The sequence below is a fragment of the Crocodylus porosus genome, unplaced genomic scaffold (genome assembly GCF_001723895.1).
Source record: "Crocodylus porosus isolate Cpor-Errol unplaced genomic scaffold, CroPor_comp1, whole genome shotgun sequence".
Taxonomy (NCBI): domain Eukaryota; kingdom Metazoa; phylum Chordata; order Crocodylia; family Crocodylidae; genus Crocodylus; species Crocodylus porosus.
The window spans coordinates 159,381,679-159,402,100 of NW_017728886.1; the positions used below are offsets into that span (position 1 = coordinate 159,381,679).

The 20,422-nt window shown below is 43.7% G+C and overlaps 1 protein-coding gene across 3 annotated transcripts in view; it reads left to right on the plus strand.

The window, feature by feature from the left end:
* CDKAL1 (CDK5 regulatory subunit associated protein 1 like 1) overlaps positions 1 to 20,422 on the plus strand; it is a 658,258-nt gene that overhangs the window by 238,262 nt on the left and 399,574 nt on the right. For all 3 annotated transcript variants that reach the window (XM_019544002.1, XM_019543993.1, XM_019544000.1), the window contains one exon: positions 12,247 to 12,367. In XM_019544002.1, the coding sequence (XP_019399547.1) occupies positions 12,247 to 12,367 (121 nt within the window). The remainder of the gene's footprint in view (positions 1 to 12,246; positions 12,368 to 20,422) is intronic.

The following is a 20,422-nucleotide window of genomic DNA, read 5'->3' on the forward strand; positions in this document are numbered from 1 at the left end:
TCCTTTTTGCTGATCTAGAGGAAGAACAAGAACTTCTTTTAGGTTCAACTTCTTGGCATTCCATATGGGCTTGGTTTTGTTTCTAGTTGTTTTCTGTTCCTTGTACCTACTCAGAGCAAGGATTCTCAACCACGGTGCTGTGGGACTCTGGTATGCCATTAGATCCTTTGAAGAGTGCTACAAGGTGTGAGCGGATAAGATTCATAGACGTTAGGTTTGGAAGGAACCTCAATAGATCATCGAGTCCGAATCCCCTGCATAGGCAGGAAAGTGTTCTGTGTTCAGATGACCCCAGCCAGATGCCTATCTAACCTCCTCTTGAAGACCTCCAGGGCAGGGGAGAACTCCGCCTCCCTTGGGAGCCCATTCCAGATTTTGGCCACTCTAACTGTGAAAAAGTTCTTTGTAATGTCCCATCTAAATCTGCTCTCTGCTAGCTTATGGCCATTATTTCTTGTAACTCCCAGGGGTGTCTTGGTGAGTAGAGCCTCACCAATTCCCTTCTGCGCCCCCATGATGAATTATTTATAGGCAGCCACAAGGTTGACGCTCAACCTTCTCTTGTGGAGGCTGAAGAGGTCCAGGTGCCTTAGTCTCTCCTTGTAGGGCTTGGTCTGCAAGCCCTTAACCATACAAGTGGCCTTTCTCTGGACCCTCTCCAGGTTATCCAGATCCCTCTTGAAGTGTGGCGCCCAAAACTGCATGCAGCATTCCAACTGCGGTCTGACCGGTGCCTGGTAGAGGGGAAGTATCACCTCCTTGGTTCTGTTTGTCACACATCTGCTGATGCACGATAAAGTGGTGTTAGCTTTGCTGATGACTCCATCACACTGACAACTCACGTTCATCATGGAGTCCACTAGGACTCCAAGATCCCTTTCTGCTTCTGTGTTGCCGAGCAGGTCATTTCCTAGGCAGTAGGTGTGCTGGACATTTTTCCTCCCTAAGTGCAGCACTTTGCATTTCTCCTTGTTAAATCGCATTTTATTGTGTTCTGCCCATTTGTCCAACCTGTCCAGGTCTGCCTGTAGTTGTTCCCTGCCCTCCGTTCTCCCCACGGTTTTGTATCATCCACAGACTTGGACAGAGTACACTTCACTCCCTCATCCAAGTCACTGATGAAGACATTGAAGAGTATCGGTCCAAGGACCGAGCCCTGCGGGACCCCACTGCCCATGTCCTTCCAGGTCGATACCATTTCATCCACCACCACTCTCTAGGTATGACCCTCTAGCCAATTTGCCACCCACCAGACTGTGTAATTATCCAAGTCACAGCCTCTTAATTTGTTCACTGGTATGGGATGGGATACCGTATCGAAGGCCATCCTGAAGTCTAAGTAAAATATATCAACCCCTATTCCTGTGTCCAGGTGTTTTGTAGCCTGATCATAAACAAAGACTAGATTAGTCAGGCATGATCTACCTGCTACGAACTCGTGCTGGTTTCCCCTCAGCATAATTTTTCCTGCTGGGCTTTCGCATATATGAACCTTAATAATCTTTTCAAAGACTTTCCCAAGGATGCAGGTGAGACTGGCTGGCCTGTAGTTGCTTGGATCCTCCTTCCTCCCCTTTTTGAAAATAGGGACCATATTGGCCCTTTTCCAGTCTTCCGGGACCTGTCTTGTGCGCCACAAGTGCTCAAATATTCTTGCCAGTGGCTGCGCAGTGACATCAGCCAGTGCCTTCAGTACCTTCAGATGGAGTTCATCTGGGCCTGCTGATTTAAATGCATCCAGTCCTTCCAAGTGACTCTGCACTATCTCAGGGTCAACGCTTGGTGGTCTGGCACCCTGCTGTTGTCTCTCTGTGATCCCATTGTGAGACTTGTTTTGCCCCTTCTTTAGAAACACTGAGGCAAAGAACTCATTGAGGAGTTCAGCCTTGTCCCCCCCATCTGTCACCAATTGCTTTTGGCCATTCAGTAGTGGTCTTATACTGCCCTGGGCCTTCCTTTTGCTCTCTATGTATCTGAAAAAACGATTTTCTGTTATCCTTAACTTGGGATGCTGTCCTCAGCTCCATGATAGCTTTGGCCTTTCTAACTGCCTCCCTACAACTGCGAGCTGAGGAGGCATACTCCTCTTTAGTAATTTCTCCCTAACGGGGTAAGGTAAGGATAAGGTGTACGGTAAGGAGTAGGTAAGTGCAGGCTTGTCCTTGCTTGGCTGATGCCTCTTCCATACTGCTTGGCCCCTCTGCAAGGAGGTAAACAACATAACACATACATTAGTGTGTAAAATGGGATGCTGCTCAGTTTCCAGTTATGGAGGAGGGGTGCCTCAAGTTCAGTAAGGGATGCCTCGAGTCCAGAAAGCTTAAGAACCACTAGACTAGAGACATTGTCATGCTACAGGTGACCCTAAGGGTGTGTCTTCACTAAACAGCATGGCTTATTGGCACCTTGATTTTAACAACCAGGTAAGCCCAATCCGGAAGTGAGTGTATCCACAGCAAAAATGTGTCTTGTGACATATCCTTGATTCATTGTACTCAAATTCTTTCCATGTCAGTTGTGTCAGTTACTGGAGCTATTGTCTCTCCTTCTTGGGGAAAGCATAAGAAGGTTACTAGAGAGCTATCACCTTTCAAGAAGTTTGTCTACATCCTTGTTGTCAACTGGGTGGGTTCTAGACCAAGTAAATTGGAACCCAAGTTCTACACTGTCCCTACCCTAGTCAGGTAAGAAAGCCTGCGTTTAAAGCAACTTTCAAACTTGGTTTATGGTGGACAGTAGGGGGTTTGAGACGAGATAAGTGCATGTAAGGACCCAGGTTAACTGTGCAGTGAAGACATACCCTTTGTGTATGGAACATCCCATTGAATCCTAGACTCTGCTTTATTCCGTCTTGTCAGATGCATCATTTAAAAAAAAAAAATGTCTAAGCTAAGACTAACTTACGTTGGTGTTAGAGTAAGAAACTTGAAATACTCTGATATGGAGTTGGAGATATTTGTTACCCACCTGAACTGGGGGGCGGGTGTGGATCAGAGCCTTCACTTTGCAGGCCTGGCCTAGCTACCCCCAGTACCCTAGCCAGGGAAGGGGGTGGAGGGTGCTCCAATCCACCTCTCCTTCTAGCTCAGGCCAGGCAAAGCCCAGCCAGCAGCTTCCCCCTCGCTCATCCCCACTCCTTCCTTGCTGACAGCCCTGCATCAGCCTTCTGATGTGCACTGCATGCACAAACATGTGAAAAATTAAGCCTAGGGAACACATGTTCCCTAAGGCACTTTAAAGGAGAGAGCCATCATCTGATACCTCATTTGAGGAGGGTTAATTTTTTTCATGGTTGGTCACTTCAAAATCACTCTCCAGCCTTGCATGCATGTCATGGCTGTAGAGCACTTTCAGGGCCTTGATCACATGAAAAATGTAACTTCTGTTTCCCCCTGTTCTATGTAGGGGGGGCAGCTTTCTTGCTTTCCACTGCAGCTACTACTTACAGTCACTGATGGAATTAGCTGATCCAATTCTTGCTTGCCGTGTTTTTTGGTGGAAGCTTAGTGGGACGAGAGAGCAGCCTTCCACACAATAGGGATGGTTGGATAGTGGGCTTGTATTGGCAGCACAGGGTGGCAGCCAGTTTGGAAGCTGCTTTTTCTGTTAGTAAAATGCTTGTGGCCCCTGTTTTAATGCTAGGTTTTGCTCCTGTCTTCTCTCACAATTTACCCCTATATTACTACATTCTTTGTTTTGCCCTCCATGCTGCCCAAGTCCTCTTCTACCCCTTACATTAGGTTTTCTTTTGAGGAAATTGATATGGTCTCCCACACAATTATCTCAAGCAAGCTAAGAAAGTATGGGTTGGATAAATAGACTGTAAAAAGAATACAAAGCTGGCTGGATCACTGGGCTTAGAGGGTAGTAATTAATGGCTTGATGTCTAGTTGGCAGCCAGTATGAAGTGGAGTGCCCCAGGGATCAGTCCTGGGGTTGGTTTTGTTCAATATCTACATCAGAGATCTAGAAGATGAGATGGAGTGTACCATCAGCAAGTTTGCAGATGACACCAAGCTGGGGGGTGGGTAGTAGATACACTGGAGGTAGGGCTAGGATTCAGAGTGACCTAGGTCCTAGACAAATTGGAGGATTGGGCCAAAAGAAATCTCATGAGGTTCAATAAGGAAAAGTGCAAACTTATGATGGAAAAAATCTCATGTACTAGATATAGGCTGGGGACCTGGGGTTTCCAGTGGACAGTAAGCTGAATATGAGCTAAGTGTACCCTCGTTGTGAAGAAGACTAATGGCATACTGGGCTGCCTTAATAGGAAAGTTGCCAGCAGATTGCAGTAAATGATTCTTCACTTCTATTTGGCACTGGCGAAACCGCATATGGAATACTGTGTTCAGTTTTGGGCCCCCCACAGGAGAAAAGGTGTGGACAAATTGGAGAGACTCCAGCAGAGGGCAACAAAAATGGTTAGGGGGCTGGGGAACATGACTTCTGAGGACGGACTGAGGGAGCTGGGCTTAATTAGTCTAGAGAAGAGGAGACTAGCTGAAGGGTGGCTCCAAAGAGACTGTTCTGAGTAGTGGCAGATGGCAGAACAGTGGGTTGTGGTCTCAAGTTGCAGCAAGGGAGGTTGAGGTTAGATATTAGGGAAAGCTTACTTACTAAGAAGGTAGTTAAAGCACTGGAACAGGCTACCCAAAGAGGCTGTGGAATCCCCATCCTTGGAGGTTTTCAAGACCTGGCTAGACAAAGTCTTGGCTGGGATGATCTAGTTGGTGATGGTACTGCTTTGAGCAGGGGGTTGGACTAGGTGACCTCAATTTTCTTCCAAACCTAATTTTCTATGATTCTGTGATTTATAAATGTCCTGTTCCCCTGCCTACCCCTGTTATGCTTCTTTTGTATACTTCTTGTCCAGAATTATCATTAAAAGAAGGAAACACTGATCTTAGTAGGAGGGGGTGAATGTGGAAGGAAATATGAGTAAGAGTAAGTGAGGCTAGTGTTTAATCCTTGTTTTTTGATGATGTAGGAAATCAAAGTAGGTGGGTGAGCGACAGCTGTGAAGTATTGAAAACTTGGCATCCCTGTTAGGAGGAAATAAAAGTGTCTTTTAGGAAACAGTGAATAACTTTATAAGAATAGATGATGTAAGTAGCACAGGAAAAGAGCTGGTAATAAACCATATCAAAAACAATAGCAGTTAGTGTTGTCAAGGCTTTGGGTTTCCATCATCCTTGAGGACTTTTAGAGCTGCTTGCGTAGTTTTGAGCTGTTTTAGATAGCTTATTGTTGCATCTTTTTTATAGGTAATAACAAACCAATACTAGCCTCTGCCCAACCAGTTTTCTGAGTGGGAAATTTAAGATTATAAATTTAACAGCGTACAGAGGGCTGGGGTGTGGATTAATGATAGAGTAACAGCTTCATCTTCCACAGGCTTTATTTTCCTGAAGATGCTCACTGATTGCTGAAACAACTGACTGGACAGCTGTGGGGCCACTAGTAAGCATTTGAACAAGCAGCTGATCACCTAGCTGGGGTCATTTGACCCCAGTACTCTTTCCTGCCCATGGCAGGGGGGTGGACTTGATGATCTGCTCAGGTCCCTTCCAACCCTACCAACCATGAAACTATGAAACAGTGATATAAACCTGATCGTTTTAGACAGAAGAGATTAATCAGTTGAGTCCTTCCACCCAAACGTATCCCAACTTCACACCCTGACAAAACATTAGTTTAAACCAGGAGCAGGCAACATTCTTTGGCTGGAGTGCCAAAAAACCCACAATGTCTACTTTGTAAGGTGCTGGAGTGCCAGCACTCTGCAAAAACAAAACTGCGGTGGAGGCGGTACATGGCAGTATGCACTGCATATTTAATACAATTAATAATCATTAATCTTGCTTCTATTTATTTATTTATTTATTACAGTAAATACCAAGCTTTCTAAAAATTCAAAACCTGGTGACAATAAATAAAACTTGTGAATTTGTATTTTCTTGTTAAGCACGTTGTGATGAGGGGGGAGAGAGAAGCAGGGGAGCAGCAGGCACTGGGGGAGTCGCTGTGGGCAGGGTGGCTTGGCCAGGCCCTTGGGAAGGCTGCAGCTGGAAGAGAGCTGGTGTCAGGCAGGGAACGGGGGCTGCCCCTGCCCCGGGGCTCCATAGACTCAGGACACAGCGGGAGACCCAGCAGCACTGTGGGTGGTGCCCAGCCAGCCCACCCAGATGTGGCGTAGCCACCCTGCCCACGAAGGGACACTGCCTGGATGGGGCAGGACGCTGGGCTGAGGGAGCTCCCTGCTTGGTCTCTGTATGTGCTGGGTATGTTGCAAGTGGGAGCTGCAGCCGTAGGCTGGTCCTCAGGCTCTGGGAACAGCCGGTGCTCAGGGCCAAGCCAGCCGGGAGCCTGCAGCGCAGCGGTTCTGTGCAGTGCCTGCCCTGGCCCCTTGAGGGGAGCTGCGGGTGGGCAAGGCCAGGACACAGGCAGGCTGAGGCAGCCGTGATGGCTGTGCCGAGGCTCCAGGGGTCTCCTGCGGTCAGGCTCCTGCACTGGGGATGGCTCTGCCCTGCCTGCACTGTGCCCAGCATGCAGGGAGGCCAATCCCAGAGAGGGAAGCCTCCCGAGCCCGACGTCTTGCCTCAGCCAGGCAGCATCCTCACGTGTACAGGGTGGCTGCAGCCCATCCCTGTGGAGCTGCGCGGGCCAGGCCCCACCACAGGTACCGCTGGGCACCTCCACTTGCCTGTCCACCACAGCTCGAGCCTGCAGAGCCCCAGGGCAGCCCCGACTTCCCACCCAGCCCCCACCTTCCTAAGAGCCCGACCGGGCTGGCTTGCCTGTGGCGCCACCCGTACCCTGCCCTGGCTCCAGCACTTGGCACCTCAGTGTTGCCTTGGGTGGGACAAGGTGTCTGCCTGGGCAGCTCCCTCCAGGGGCCAGCCGGGCTGGAGGGCGCAGCCTGGTAGCACAGGGCAAGGGCAGTAGAGCACAGACAGCCTCCCTGCCTGCGCTCCCCTGGCTCCTCCCCAGAGCCTGCCGCAGCGTTGGGATTTGTGGCTGCGCAGCCCGGAGCAGCAACTTAAAAAATAAGCAAACAAACAAACGCTTTTTTTGTGTGCGCCTCCCGGCATGCCAGGAAAAATGTCTCTGCGTGCCACTAATGGCACGCGTGCCAGGGGTCACTGACCCCTGGTTTAAACCCTCTGGATATAATTCCTGTGATTTAAAGGTTTAGGTCAGTGGGTTACAACTCAGAGTGGTCCCTAGGTCAGTCAGAGGTTCATGAGGCATTAAACATTTCACTGCAGTCATAAAGCAAAAAGACACTCTTCATTCCTCTTTGCCTGCACAGCCCTATCTTCAAGGTCAAATATTCTGTGTAAACCTCTCACATGTGCCTGTGTGATAGGTCATGGAGACTTGCAACTTCTATAATCTGATATATTTGAATACTCTTACAATAAAGGTAAACAGGTGTCATATTTTTTTTTTTTTACTTTGAATAATGGATTGCCAATCTGAGAGATGCTTTTTTAGGCAAAGAGTAAAGAGGTTAAATTTCCTGACTTATTTGTTCTAACAGTGTACTACCCTGCCTTTCCAGAGTTAAATGAACAGTTAGTTATTTATTCTTAAGGGTGAGTTGTTCTTGAAACAGTGTTGTCTGCCCATTGATTTAAAAAAAAAAAATGTTTCTAACATGATCTCATTAACATTTGCAATAGCTGGTTCTTTACTGGTCTGATCAGATTTAGGTAGCATGATTATTGTATGGTTTGATTTATCTGCATTGATGGTCTAGTATAGCTGCACTGAAGCTTGCCTGCCTGAAACTTAGTGAAGGCTTTAACTAAGTGTCTTTCAAATGTTTCCCAGAGCAGAGTTTCATTTGTTATATGCTATATGCACTCAGAAATCTACCTGTCTTGCCATGTGTATTGGCTAGAGATTACTAGGACTGGAGGAATGAGCTTTGGACTCTCCTAGAAGGCAGAGTATATACCACATTTCCCTCAGCTGACTTTGAAAAGCTCAGTCTTTTGAACCAGTTCAAGACTCCGAACCATGAACAAACCTTAAAAGTTGCTGTTTGACAACTGGAATGGAATACCTTTTGCTTATTGTACTTAAGTTTATTAACTTATTTTAGTTTTTTTGTAATGAACATAGAAAATGTTTGTTTTTTGCACTATTACCTATGCCTTCCATGATTTAGCCTGAGGAAGATGGTAAGAAACTTAGTGAGATGTAATAACGTAGAAGTAAATCTGACAGTAAGCCCCCCCTTCCCTCGCTTTCCCTGCCGGTCCTGTATAAAGTGTTTATGAATGTGACCTGGTGCTGCTGCTTGCTATAGTATGTTTAGTATGAAACTTTTATATTGGTCAGTTCAATCTAGGAAAATATTGCTGATTCTTTACCTTATTGAAAAATGATGAAACATTTTTAAGTTTCTCCTTAAGAAATGTGGAAGGGATCTACAGCATGTGAAAAAGTACGATGATTCAGATTGACCATGTTCTGTTGTTTTATTAATAGCAACGAAGTAGTAAATATTCTTAAGCAATTGTTTAAAACTGAACAAAAGCTCTTTGATGTACTTATTAAGGGGAAAAAGGCTGAAGGTCAAGAATTTGTAGCTAATGTTAAACAAAAGTTTCAATGTGCCAGCAATTTGGAGCATGGTGATTCAAGATACAAAAATACAGGCAGTCCAGAAATAATAAATTGTGCTACCATCCTGAACATAGGTCCCACTACCATAATCTATCCTTCTCTTGTGGGTACTGAACTTCTGCAAATTGTTACATAAAAAAATGTCTTCCTTGTTCTCTAAAGAAAGAATAACTGTGTCTTTTGTTTGATAGGATAACGTTGGACAAGCTTTCCGTTCTATATTGGGTACAGGTTAGGGATGTAAATATCATTTAAAAAATATTTCTTTAACCTCTTTTAATTATATCAGTTAAACGATTGACCGATAACACAGAAGCTCAGATGCAGCTGCTGCCAGGAGCTGGAGCCCTTTGGCTGGGGGTAGGGATGGAGGAAGCAAGACCAGGTAGACAACATGGCCCAGATGAAGCCCTGTGCTGAGAGGGAGGGAACACCTGTGTACCAGCAACTAATTGCTTAATTGATGTCATTAGGCTGTTCACTGTTTTCCTCTTTAGGTTATGGGATTTAGTTCCCCTCTCCTGTGCCCCTCCCCTCCTCCTCACTCCTCTCTCCCTCTGGGCCACCCTGCTGCCTTCTGATTCCTGCTAGGGCACCACAGCATGGCTTTTCTTCCCCCCTTCCATGGCAGACTGCACCCACCTGGAGCTAATGGATAACCAGTAAGCTAAATGGTTATCACTGCACTTATCAGTGTTAAATAATTAATGCTTTAACCTTTCACATCCCTAGTATAGAAAGATCTTGGGTACATCTTATATTTGGCTTGAAGAGTTGTGGAGTCCCTAACGTGTATATATAATATAATGGCGAACAGGCATAATTTTTTTTTGTATTTGTGTTAGCAGAGGTGCTAACAACAGTGAGAGACTGAGGAAGAATGAGTGGGGATGGTCAGATCACTTGGCTGGCAGCAAAGTTTTAGTAAAACTGAATGCAGTGGATAATATGTGATGTCTGGTCTTTGTCTTGATGCAAAAGGAAGTTTCAGGTATCTAAAACTGCTGAGTGGAGAGAAGGTTGTGGTTACACTTAAGTTTATTGAGCTTTCTCTGATATTTGTGGTGATTTCTGACTTAAATGTGAAATAATTGGAAAGAATGGAAAGGGGCTATGACTGTATTTGTATATTAAACACATTTTCTGTACTTCAGAACTTTGGTTTAACTCTAATACCAAATTTCTCATCTTTCAGCTATTGTTTGATGTTGTGAAATAATGACATTCAATATTTACTTTATTTACAAGATATGGTGCCTTTTCCCATTTGACCTGGCAGGGCACAGGTGGTGAGGGGCTAGAGGTAGCATGGATCAGAAGAAGGAGGGGAGGTAGGAGCATGGGGAAACCAGGCAGATGGAGGGGCAGGTGCCAGGGAGATGGACCTGGGGGAGGCAAGTAGCAGGGGGTGAGTCGGTGTCTGTTGGCGGGTAGGGAGGAGAAGTAAACACCAGGGAGCACAGGTAGCAGGGGAGGCAAGTGGAGCAAGGTGTGTGGGGTGGAAGAGGCACTCTGCTCCCCCACTGCCTGCCCCTGAGTGCTTCCCATGCCATCTGCCCCCCTACTGCTTACCACCCTGCCACTGCTTGCTCCTCTGCAGTGTTGGGAGGGATGAATTTAAGACAGTCCTCTAATAATTAGATCCTATACTTGGAAAATTATAACATTTATAAATCTTCCATGTATAGAATCTGATTACCAGGTAGTCATCTTAAATTCAGAGTCATCTTGGATTCAGTAACTATGGCAATACATTTGTAATTAACCAAACTTACGGTTTAGGAACAGCATTGGCTTTTATATGGAAAGTGGACTAACTGGTTCATTCCAAATAAATTACAGTACCCGTATACCATTTATATTTATTTACACTGTTTTTTTTTTCATATCTTTAATGTTTTCGATTTTTGATCATACATAATATTTTTAAGAAAGGAAGGTACTTTGTTTATAATTTCATTCCTACCCATGTCATACTGATACCTTTTTTTTATTATTAAAAAAATTAAATGCATATTTTTAGGCGCATGACTCCTTAATGAACCGTTGGGTTGGAAAATAACTAGTTGTATCATTAGACAGAGATATTGCTATTATTTGCATGAGATAGTGGAGATGAATAATTTAGCAAATGTTATTAGCACAGGCAGCATATTACTAAATTCACAGCAGGATGTAATGAAATTTCTGTCATGTGCTAGTATGAAGAAAGTATGCCTTCCATAGGCATTCTTGAACTTTTGACATCTCTTATAGTATTAACTATTATGTTACTGTACAGATCTTACTTGTCTCTTCATTAAATGAATGTTTTGTTTGAAAAGCTTTACTTAATTTAAGACTGTGAAAGGCGCTGTAAGCCAAATACAGCTGTTTACTCTGAGCATCTGTTGCCACATCAGAAAAAAAAATTCTGGGTGTAGCTGCCACGTTATTCTTAAATTACTTAATGTCTTTTTAAAGCCGTTTATGGAGAGAGGCTGTGACTGATAGATAATTTTCTAAGCAGAGCTGTTGGTATAGTAGGAGGCAACAAATCTGCTTGGTTTACATTTGAGTTCAACTTGAAACCAAGTTCGCTGAAACATCTTAGATTTATTTCAGTTGTCATTGTTTATTTCTTGGTTTTTCCCCTTATGTTTGTCGTCTTTAAATTTGACATTTTAAAAAATAATTATTCATGAATGGTCATATCTATGCTTGCATTTATTATCAAAGGAGAGACTCTTGCATTTTACTGACATTACTGATTTTGTTAACTTTGGGTAATATTTGCATTTTTTTTTTTTTTGAAGCAGTTGCTTCTTTCCAGCTCTCTGAGATTGGTTGTCCTTATTTTCCACTTGTTGTCTACTCCAGAATTATGCAGATATGATCCACATGTTGGTTGCTCTCGGGCATTTTCCTTTATTTCTTGACATCAACTTTTGTGATCTTGCTTGCAACTTTTTAGTTTTATGTGCGAGTAAGCCATAGCATTTATGCTGTATAAATCCTTATGCAGAGGACATGGAGGTGGTGGTTTAGCTGACACCTTCATACAGCACAGATATTTTACTTATGTTTCATTCCCTGTTGGCCTTGGGGAATGAGTTTGTATCAGCGTTGCACACTGTCACACTTGCCCTTGCACTGCCCGGTGGAAATCTTTAGTGTGTGTTTTCTTTCAGAGTGATGCTACAAGAATGAATTTGACTCAGACTTTGCTCTACAATTTTTAAGCTTTTATAAGATATATAAGATCAATTATTTAAAAACTGAATTCTGATGGGAGTTTATAGAAATGTATAAATAATTCTAAACCCTGCCGTGTTTCTGGATGACACGTTCCAGCTTTGTGCTAGTGCTTGAGAACATGAAAACAGAACTGTTTAGTTCATTTTCACTGAATACACTTAAGAAAAACTAGGAGTGATTTGTAAATGTGATTTTAAAACATTCTTTTTCATGAGATTTTACCTGTGTGTCCATCCTATTGATGGACAAATGATTGCTCTTCTTTTCTTTTCAAGATATTGAAAGATTTACAAGATATTCTTTGTGAAGAACGAGAAAATGATGGGACTTCTGTTTAAAACTGTCTGTATTTTTGTGTTTCATTTGAAGGTCATTCTGTGAGACTCTTGGGTCAGAAAAAGGATAATGGAAAACGGTTGGGGGGAGCGCGATTGGATTTGCCAAAGATTAGGAAGAACCCGCTGATAGAAATCATTTCCATCAATACAGGGTAAGAATCTTCCAAACTTCCTTATAAAATATTCATAATTGCCTAGGAATCTAATTTCAGTTTTCTCCAGACCTGGTGTGTGGTTGCTTCAGGTCATATAGAAAGGGGAAAGGAAGACCATTTTTAAGCTCTTAAAGAATTTTGGATGGTATTTTTGCTGGAAAAAAAATCCTCAGTTACTTACTGGTATGCATGTATATATTTCATTAGCTTTTCTTTTTGGAAGAACCGTGCGTAAATGTATTCAATTAGTTGGAACATCTAGGTATAATTTTACTTAGAGGTTTCTTATACCACCAAGAAGTAAATATTTTTAGCAAAAATATGGTTTGTTTTATAGGAATGAAACCTCTTGCCCTTGTCCAGGTTCCAAGGGTGGGGAGGGGAGTACATTGGTGCGGTTGCACCCCCCTTTAGATCACACAGATCCTTTTTGGATCACAGGAGCATCAGCTGGTGACCTGGAGTCCTGGAAGCAGGTAAAAATCCCCCCATGGCACCCTTTTGCCATTCCTGTGTGCAGGGGCACCTCCCCATCCCTTCTAGTCCCCCCTCTATCACCTATTGCTGTTGCTGTCTGTCTGGCCTAGGGAAAGGAGTAGCTCTAGAGCTAATGCTGCTCTGCTCCAGTCAGGCTGCTGGGAGCTGAGCCCTGTAGGGACAGTGGTGGCTGCAGCAGGCAGATTCTTCCTCCTTGCTCAGTCCCCTCTCTGGTGTTCCTTGACAGCCTGGGAGCTGTGAAGTAGGGGTAGCAGCCACCCCCTCGGTGCCAATGACTGCTCCTCCAGCCCCCTCTTTAAAATCCTAGATCTGCCCATGTTCTTGTCCTCATTTTAATGTGGTCTTCAAGTACTGTATTGTATTGGATGTATAGCCCTTCTACTGCAGCTGAAAATGAATTGTAAGAGGCTGTACAGGAAACCTGATTTTCAATGGAAGAAAGTAGTTTATTTTATATATATATATATTTTTTTTAAAGAACTCTTGTGGAAAACTCTTGTAGACAAGAATCTATATTAAGTGTAGGCTTGCCACTGACACCTACAAGAATTGCATGCGCTTACCTGAGTGCAGTATTTTTCCCTTAATGACTCTCAAGTTCTATATTGACAGTTGTTTGGTGTCATTCTTTTGTGAATAAAGAGCTATTAAAAATAACAATCGTATCTTACTGCATTGAAACACTGCGCATGGAACCCAGACTGGGAATAATAGGATGAGTCAGACCAGGTTTCATCTGAAGTACTGAATTTCTTATTTTTTGTCAATATTTGTTACAATCCTTACTAGTAATAGAGCAATCTAGCTGCAGTTAAAGTTACAAGCTGATACTGCTGTAATCCCATTTTCACATGCTCCTGACTTGTACGAATGACCTGCAGGTGGTAGAATAGGTTGCCATTTTCAGTCCTAGATTAGCAAATTTGGCAATCATCCTAAAAGTAAAGTGATTACAATCTAGATATTGTGAGATAACGATTGCTAGTTAACTGACTAGGTTGGCTATCTTTCCCCGCGGAGTTTTTATTCTGGATATGTACTCACCCGTTCAATTTTGTTCTAATACAAAAAGCTTTCAGAAGGGATGATATTAGGCATTTAACAGCTATCTGGGACTGTTTTAGAAAGAAGAGATTTTTCTTGTTCTTTGTTTCCTTCCCACTCTTTAGCAAATAGGTGCCAATTTATAAAATACTCATTGTCATGAACAGTTCCTAGTGGATGTGCATGATCATAAGAACATTGTACTGAACAGTAAAGTAGACTGTAAACTTACAGTATGATGAGCACACTTCAGTAAATGCCTGCGTGCATGCTTTTTACCCCATGGTAACTATAAGGAAGTTTACCCTCCCTGAAAATGGAGTAAGCTGCCTTGCATTTACTATAATGGCAATTTGGCCCTGTAAGGATTTGTTGAGCAGAAGTGGGGGGTAGCCAGTCCTGGCAGGTGAGGGACCCAATGATAATGGCAGGTCCCACCTGGGAGGCTGGAGGGATGAGGGAGGAAGGAGAAACAGACTGTGAAGAAAGAGCTCTGCTGCAGGTAGGGACCTAGAGTGACAGCAGCCCTAGGCAGGAGGAGATGGCTGACTTATGAGTATAGTTCTTTTATATTTTGAAAATAAATTTAGCTGAAGAGGCAGCAGATCGACCCAGAGTGTAGCTGAGAGCTGCGGCTTAAGTGGATGAGACAGAGCTAAGCTTCCAATACCTTACCTTGTAATAAAGTTTGTGTACCCATGCCCTTATTACTTAGGCTTTGCTACACTGGGCTATGTCCTGTGGCAGACAGCTGTCAGAGCATGTGCATATCTCTGTGGCTTCTAGCATCTCCAGATTCATAGATGTTAGAGTTGGAAGGGACCTCAGTAGGTCATTGAGTCTGACCTCCTGCCCTGGGCAGGAAAGAGTGCTGCGGTCAGACGACCCCAGCTAGGTGCTTGTCCATTCTTTTCTTGAAGACCCCCAAGGTAGGGGAGAGCGCCACCTCCCTTGGAAGCCCATTCCAGATTCTGGCAACCCTGAGTGTGAAGAAGTTCTTCCTGATGTCCAACCTAAATCTGCTCTCCATCAGTCTGTGGCCATTGTTCCTAGATACTCCAGGGGGTGCCCTTGTAAACAAAGTATCTCCTATTCCCTGCTTCCCTCCCCTGATGAATTTACAGGCAGCCACAAGATCATCTCTCAGACTTCTCTTGAGAAGGCTGAAGAGATCCAGGTCCCTCAGTTTCTCCTTCTCTCCACTTCATCACTAGGGATCCTAGTTTTACTTTGAGGGGAAAATGCAGAATCTGTATTTTTCCATGACATACTGAAAGTACATCGGTGTCCCATGGCAAGCAGCCCCATTTCTGTTGCATTTATTTTTGCTGTGGGTTTTGCCTCTTGGCAAATCAGCACCTCCCTCCCACCTCCCTTTCCACCCCACTAATTAGATGAGGGGCAAAATCTGCACCAAAAATAAGAGAGCAGAAATTGTGCCGCTTGCTGCAGGACCTCTGCACTTTTGGTAGGTCATGGAAAAATGTGGATTTTTGTTTTTGTTTTTTGTTTTTTTAACTGATTTCCTACCTTTTCCCTGCGGAGAAAACTAGAATCCCTGCTCATTACCTGTGCCAGCAGAGCATAAAATGTGCCTTAGCTGGGTGCAGCTGTTAAGCAGGCCACTGCAGCCACCAGAAGATACAGGCATGTCTATACAAACATTATGCCCACTGTTGGATGGAGATAGAAGCCTTTTTTTCCCCTCCAAGTGCTAGTGTTGCTCTGGGGGGGGAGAGAGAAGGCATTTTGGTGCCATAGGGGAGCTGTGTGTGCTGACATATTCGGCAACCTGCCACCATAACTGTGTATTGCTAGACCAGACTCTCATTTCATTAACCAAATCTAAGTAAAGATCATGGTGATAAGAATATCCACACACACACGCGCTGTTACAGTGTGCACACCCAGTTTATTGCAAATAAAGTTTGACCTAATTTGATGCATTTGAAGGCAAAAGCAAATAAACCCTCTGTATAAAATTACAAATCTTACCAAGGTCATTTCCTCGCAGAGTTGGTTGGAAAATGCTATATTGCACAATCATGATAACCAGTGTCTCTTGAGCTGCAAGTTATTGCTTTTTCTTGGTTTTTTACTTGTCTTTCCACTATATATGACTTTTTTAAATATTTGTCACTAGTTTCAAGGTTAAAAAGTAGTTTTCTGAAGGCAGCGCTCAGCAGGTTTCTCAGAATGTAAACATATAATCAATGAAGTATGGAGCACAATATATCACTCTGTTATGATTTGACTGTGTTCATTTTATCAGCCTAGCTTTAGAAGGCCATTTGAGAGGATTTTTACTATCAGTACCTTTATTTGAACTGACCTCATTCCTCGAAGTAGTATTGGAAAAATCTGAAGTTTAGGGTTTTTTTGGTTCACTACACTCTAAGTTTTTAAATTGGTCTCAACTATATTGTAAAAGGTCTTTTAGTAGTTAAAAATGTCTCTTACTGAAAATTTGTGATCTTATTTACTGGAAGGCTCCTTGGAAATGCTTTATTTTGGTGTCATGTTACTGTTTAGTAACTCTCAGCTCTTTCTATGCTCAGTAGGGGAAAGAGTACCTTGTTTAGCATCTATTTTTTTTCTATCTTGAGGATGGCAGACTTCAAGTATATATCCCACAGCTCAAGAATGTATCCAAAATAAACTTCAATCCTGCATCTTCTGTGAAGAAACATGATCTACCTTCAAAAGAGGGCTTCAATAAAACTAGTATTTTTGATGATTCAGCTAACCCATTAACTGAGAAGAAAATCTGAGGGTATAATGCACACAGTACTCGTTTGCCAGAACTCTTCCTACCACCAGTACCAATTTCTCCTCAGTTGGTACTTAACCTATGCTTTGGCTAAAAACCCAGAGGTAGGTACAGTGTAAAACCATGTGCTGCAAAACTAGATAAGCCCTTTTCCTTCCACAATCTTCCTGTTTCAAAGACAGAACAGTGTTAAAGTCTCATTAGGAGTTTTGACACTAGCTGGGAGCTCAGGTTTATGGTTTGTAGTTGCCACATTTGAAAAGACAGTTCTGAACAGTTTTGTCCATAGGAAGCAAGAAGACTTTCTTCCTGTTTCCTCTACTTTATATTCAAACACCCTACTTTTCTCCCAGGCTTCTGTCTGTAGTATTGGTGTGTATAGGTTGACATAAACTACTTGTGGAGAAACCAAAGGTGCACCAGATGAACCCCATCTTGCCTGTCCAGCCACAGATTCCCCTGCCTCTTCTCTTTAATTCTTCACATATAACAGAGAAGTTGTCAGACTGGGGTTCTCTGGATGTGGAGTATCTTGTAAGTCCTCCCATAGCACTTCTGTAATAGCACATCTCCTTTTGCTAAGCTGTCTCATCCTTTCAACAGTGCTGGATTTTGTTCCAAAGGCCTTTTTTCTAACATTGCTTCTAGAAAAAATAGCTTTATGCATTGTTTCCATTTCTCTCTCAGCAGGTCTTTTTATTTCCTTTAGTTTCCCTGTCTCTTCATTTGCATTATTAGTTAATGCCCTCTTACTCTTTTTAATTTCAATACATAATGCTTGCCAATTTCGATACATAATACTTGATGCTTCTAGTGTCAGCAGACTTCCAGCTCTAAAGAAAACCCTTTGGCACATGGCTGGGGCTTTTCAGGTGTCTGAAATAGACAGTGTTCTTCAGTTTATAGCAGGGGTTCTCAACCTTTTTCTTCCTGAGGCCCCCCCTTGCTGTGCAGGAGAGGACTGATTCGGCTCCCCAGCCCCACCCACATAACCCTGGGTGCAGCAGGCAGGACTCAGTGGTGGGGAGCCTTGGGCCCCCACTCACCTGAATGGTAGCAGTGCAGAGCCTTGCCTGTATACCTACAGCACTGCCCGCAAGATGGAGGCTTTGTGCCTGTAGGGCATGAAAGAGACTGGAGTAAATGTTTTTTGGCCCATTTTGGACAAATGTTTGCCTGCGAATGCAAATAATGGGATCAACAGCCAGCTAGCTGAGTTGCTAGAGGTACTTTCTAAAGAACTGTTTGGTGACCTTAGTATTTCAGGGGCGATATTGACCACTGGTGGATCTGTTGGTCTACTCACCTAGAAGGAGTTGCAAAAAATTTTTTGCCATGGTTAGAAAGCATTTTGGAGAACTAATGCCTGTCAGAATATGTGTAGTATATAAATACAGACTCAATCTAAATCAGTATATATGAGAGAGATGCTTTTATTCCTGTAGCATTTAAATACTGTAATGAAAGGTGAATCTCACTTGGTATTTCCAAAGTTTTAGGACATATTTTTGGGTTTAAAACACTGAGCCTAAAAACAAAAACAAAAACAAAATCAGGTTTGTTTTTTGGGAAATAATATAAATATGAAGAAATGTAAACTTATTCAAAAAAAAAAAAAAGACATTTCTTATTGGTAAGTTTCATAATGACATTATACATTTGCCTTTAGAAAGTAAGAATGTATTTATACGAAAGGAATTTGATCCCTGGTCTTTGTAGGTTTCTAAGATATGCCTTGCAGTTTTGTAGTGGTGTTTGTTCAGATTTCCATCAACAAGGGCAAACCTTGACAAAAATGTTCCAAAACATAGTTTCACTTAAAATTCTTAGTTCAGTGATTCTCAGCTAGGGTGCCAGGACATGCTGGGGTGCTGCCAGATGCTTTGCAGTGTTCCATGTAGTGTGGAGAAAGAAGGGCAGGCGCAGGACTGTCCCTTTTTGTCATAGCCCAACCCCTCTGAAAAGGAGTTAAACACTGTAATGCATAAATTAGTTTTTAAAATAAGGTGCCACTCAGTTCACAGAAGTTATGAAGAGGTGTCTTGAGTCCAGAAAGTTGAGAATCAGCGGCTTAGTGCATTGTATGGATCAGTTGGACTGAAACTTGCTGTTTCAAATTAAATAAATAAAACCAAAAATCATTCAGATAAAACGTTTGCACTTTTAGTCCTGACTGCACCCATAGAGTAACTTCCATCACAATGCAGTATAAAGGGAGATTTCCTGTCATTTTCAGAGCTTTCTATGGTACTATAGATTATTTGGAGTTTAGTCATTTTATGCACAGTTTACTGGTGTTTTGTTTGCACTATTTTTAAGCTGATTTAGGGTCCAGCTTATGAAAACTGGGTGCTAAAGTGGATGTACCCATGTTCTGTAAAAGTGTCTTAAACTCATCTCTCAATATCCTGATTAAGTAGTGATAGAAGACATTCTGAACTAGACAGGCTCAGGACTGCTGACTGTGTTTTTGTGCTCACAGTAGTCCAGTGGCTTCGAAAGCATTCTGCTTCTCTCAACGCAATCAGCACAATCCCTGGATTCTACTTCAGTGTAATGGGAATCATCTTTATGGGTGGTTTCTTTTGCCATTCTTTCCAATACAAGATTAATGTACATGAGCTATATTTGCATGCACACACACTTTTCATTAGGCTTGTAGTAAAATATGCATTATTCCCCAACACAGACTGATTTGGGTCCTCTTATATATTTATTGAATCTTTTTAACCAGTTTGGTCATGGACATGGGATCAGTAGTTGCCTTTCAAAAAGCCCTGGCAATTCGAAATGTTTTGATTGGTTTCTTGAAAAAGTGACGGTACAAGTTTTTAAGTAGAGATGCACCAATACATCGGTCCCGTATTGGATTGGCACTGATATAAGGAAAAATGATAACGTCAGCACTTGGCTTTTTTGGGCTGATGTAGCTCATTAATGTGGCTGATAAATGCTTTGCACATGTGGACAGCCACAGTGCAGCATGCAGGCAGCTAGGTGTGCAGCCTGTAGTGTGGAGAACAGCTGGGTCTGGCTGGTAAACCTGTTGTGAAGGAAGGGGCATGGGAGGGAGCAGATCGAGGCCCCAGCAGGGCTGAGGCAGGTGCTTCATAGCCGGGGCGGGGTGCAGGACAGAGTCGCAAGCAGCTTGTCCGGAGGGTGCAGGGAAGGGGGCAGCTTTTCCTGCTGCACACACTCCGAAAGTGCATGGGGGACATGTGCCCCCCAGATCTGTGTACGGGGCTAGGGCGGGCTGCTGCTGTGGGCTGGAGCTGGGGGCAGTGTGGGGCTCTTCCCAGCAGGGGAGTCGAGCCAGGGTTGTGCTTGGGGTGGGCGGTGGTGGTGCTAGGACAGAGATCTGGGGTGTCTACAGCCCCCCTCACAGCCCCCGCTGGGAAGAGCCCAGTGCTGCCCTGGCCTCAGCCTGCATTGGCAGCCTGCCTTTGCCTTACATGCAGATCCAGGTACACGCACCCTTCCCCCCCATATCCTCCTGGGATGTGCATAGTAGTGGGAGCTGCTACCCCTTCCTTGTGTCCCCTGGACAAGCCACTTGCAGCTCTGTCCTGCACCCTGCCCCAGTTGTGCAGTGCCTGCCTCTGCCCCAGCCGAGAGGAAAGGCAGTGAAGATGAAGCAATAGCAGTGGCAGATATCAGGGGAAAAGACAGTGGGGACAAGGCAACAGCAGTGGCAGAGATCGGGGGAAAAGGCAGTGGAAATGAGGCAGTAGCAAAGAAAC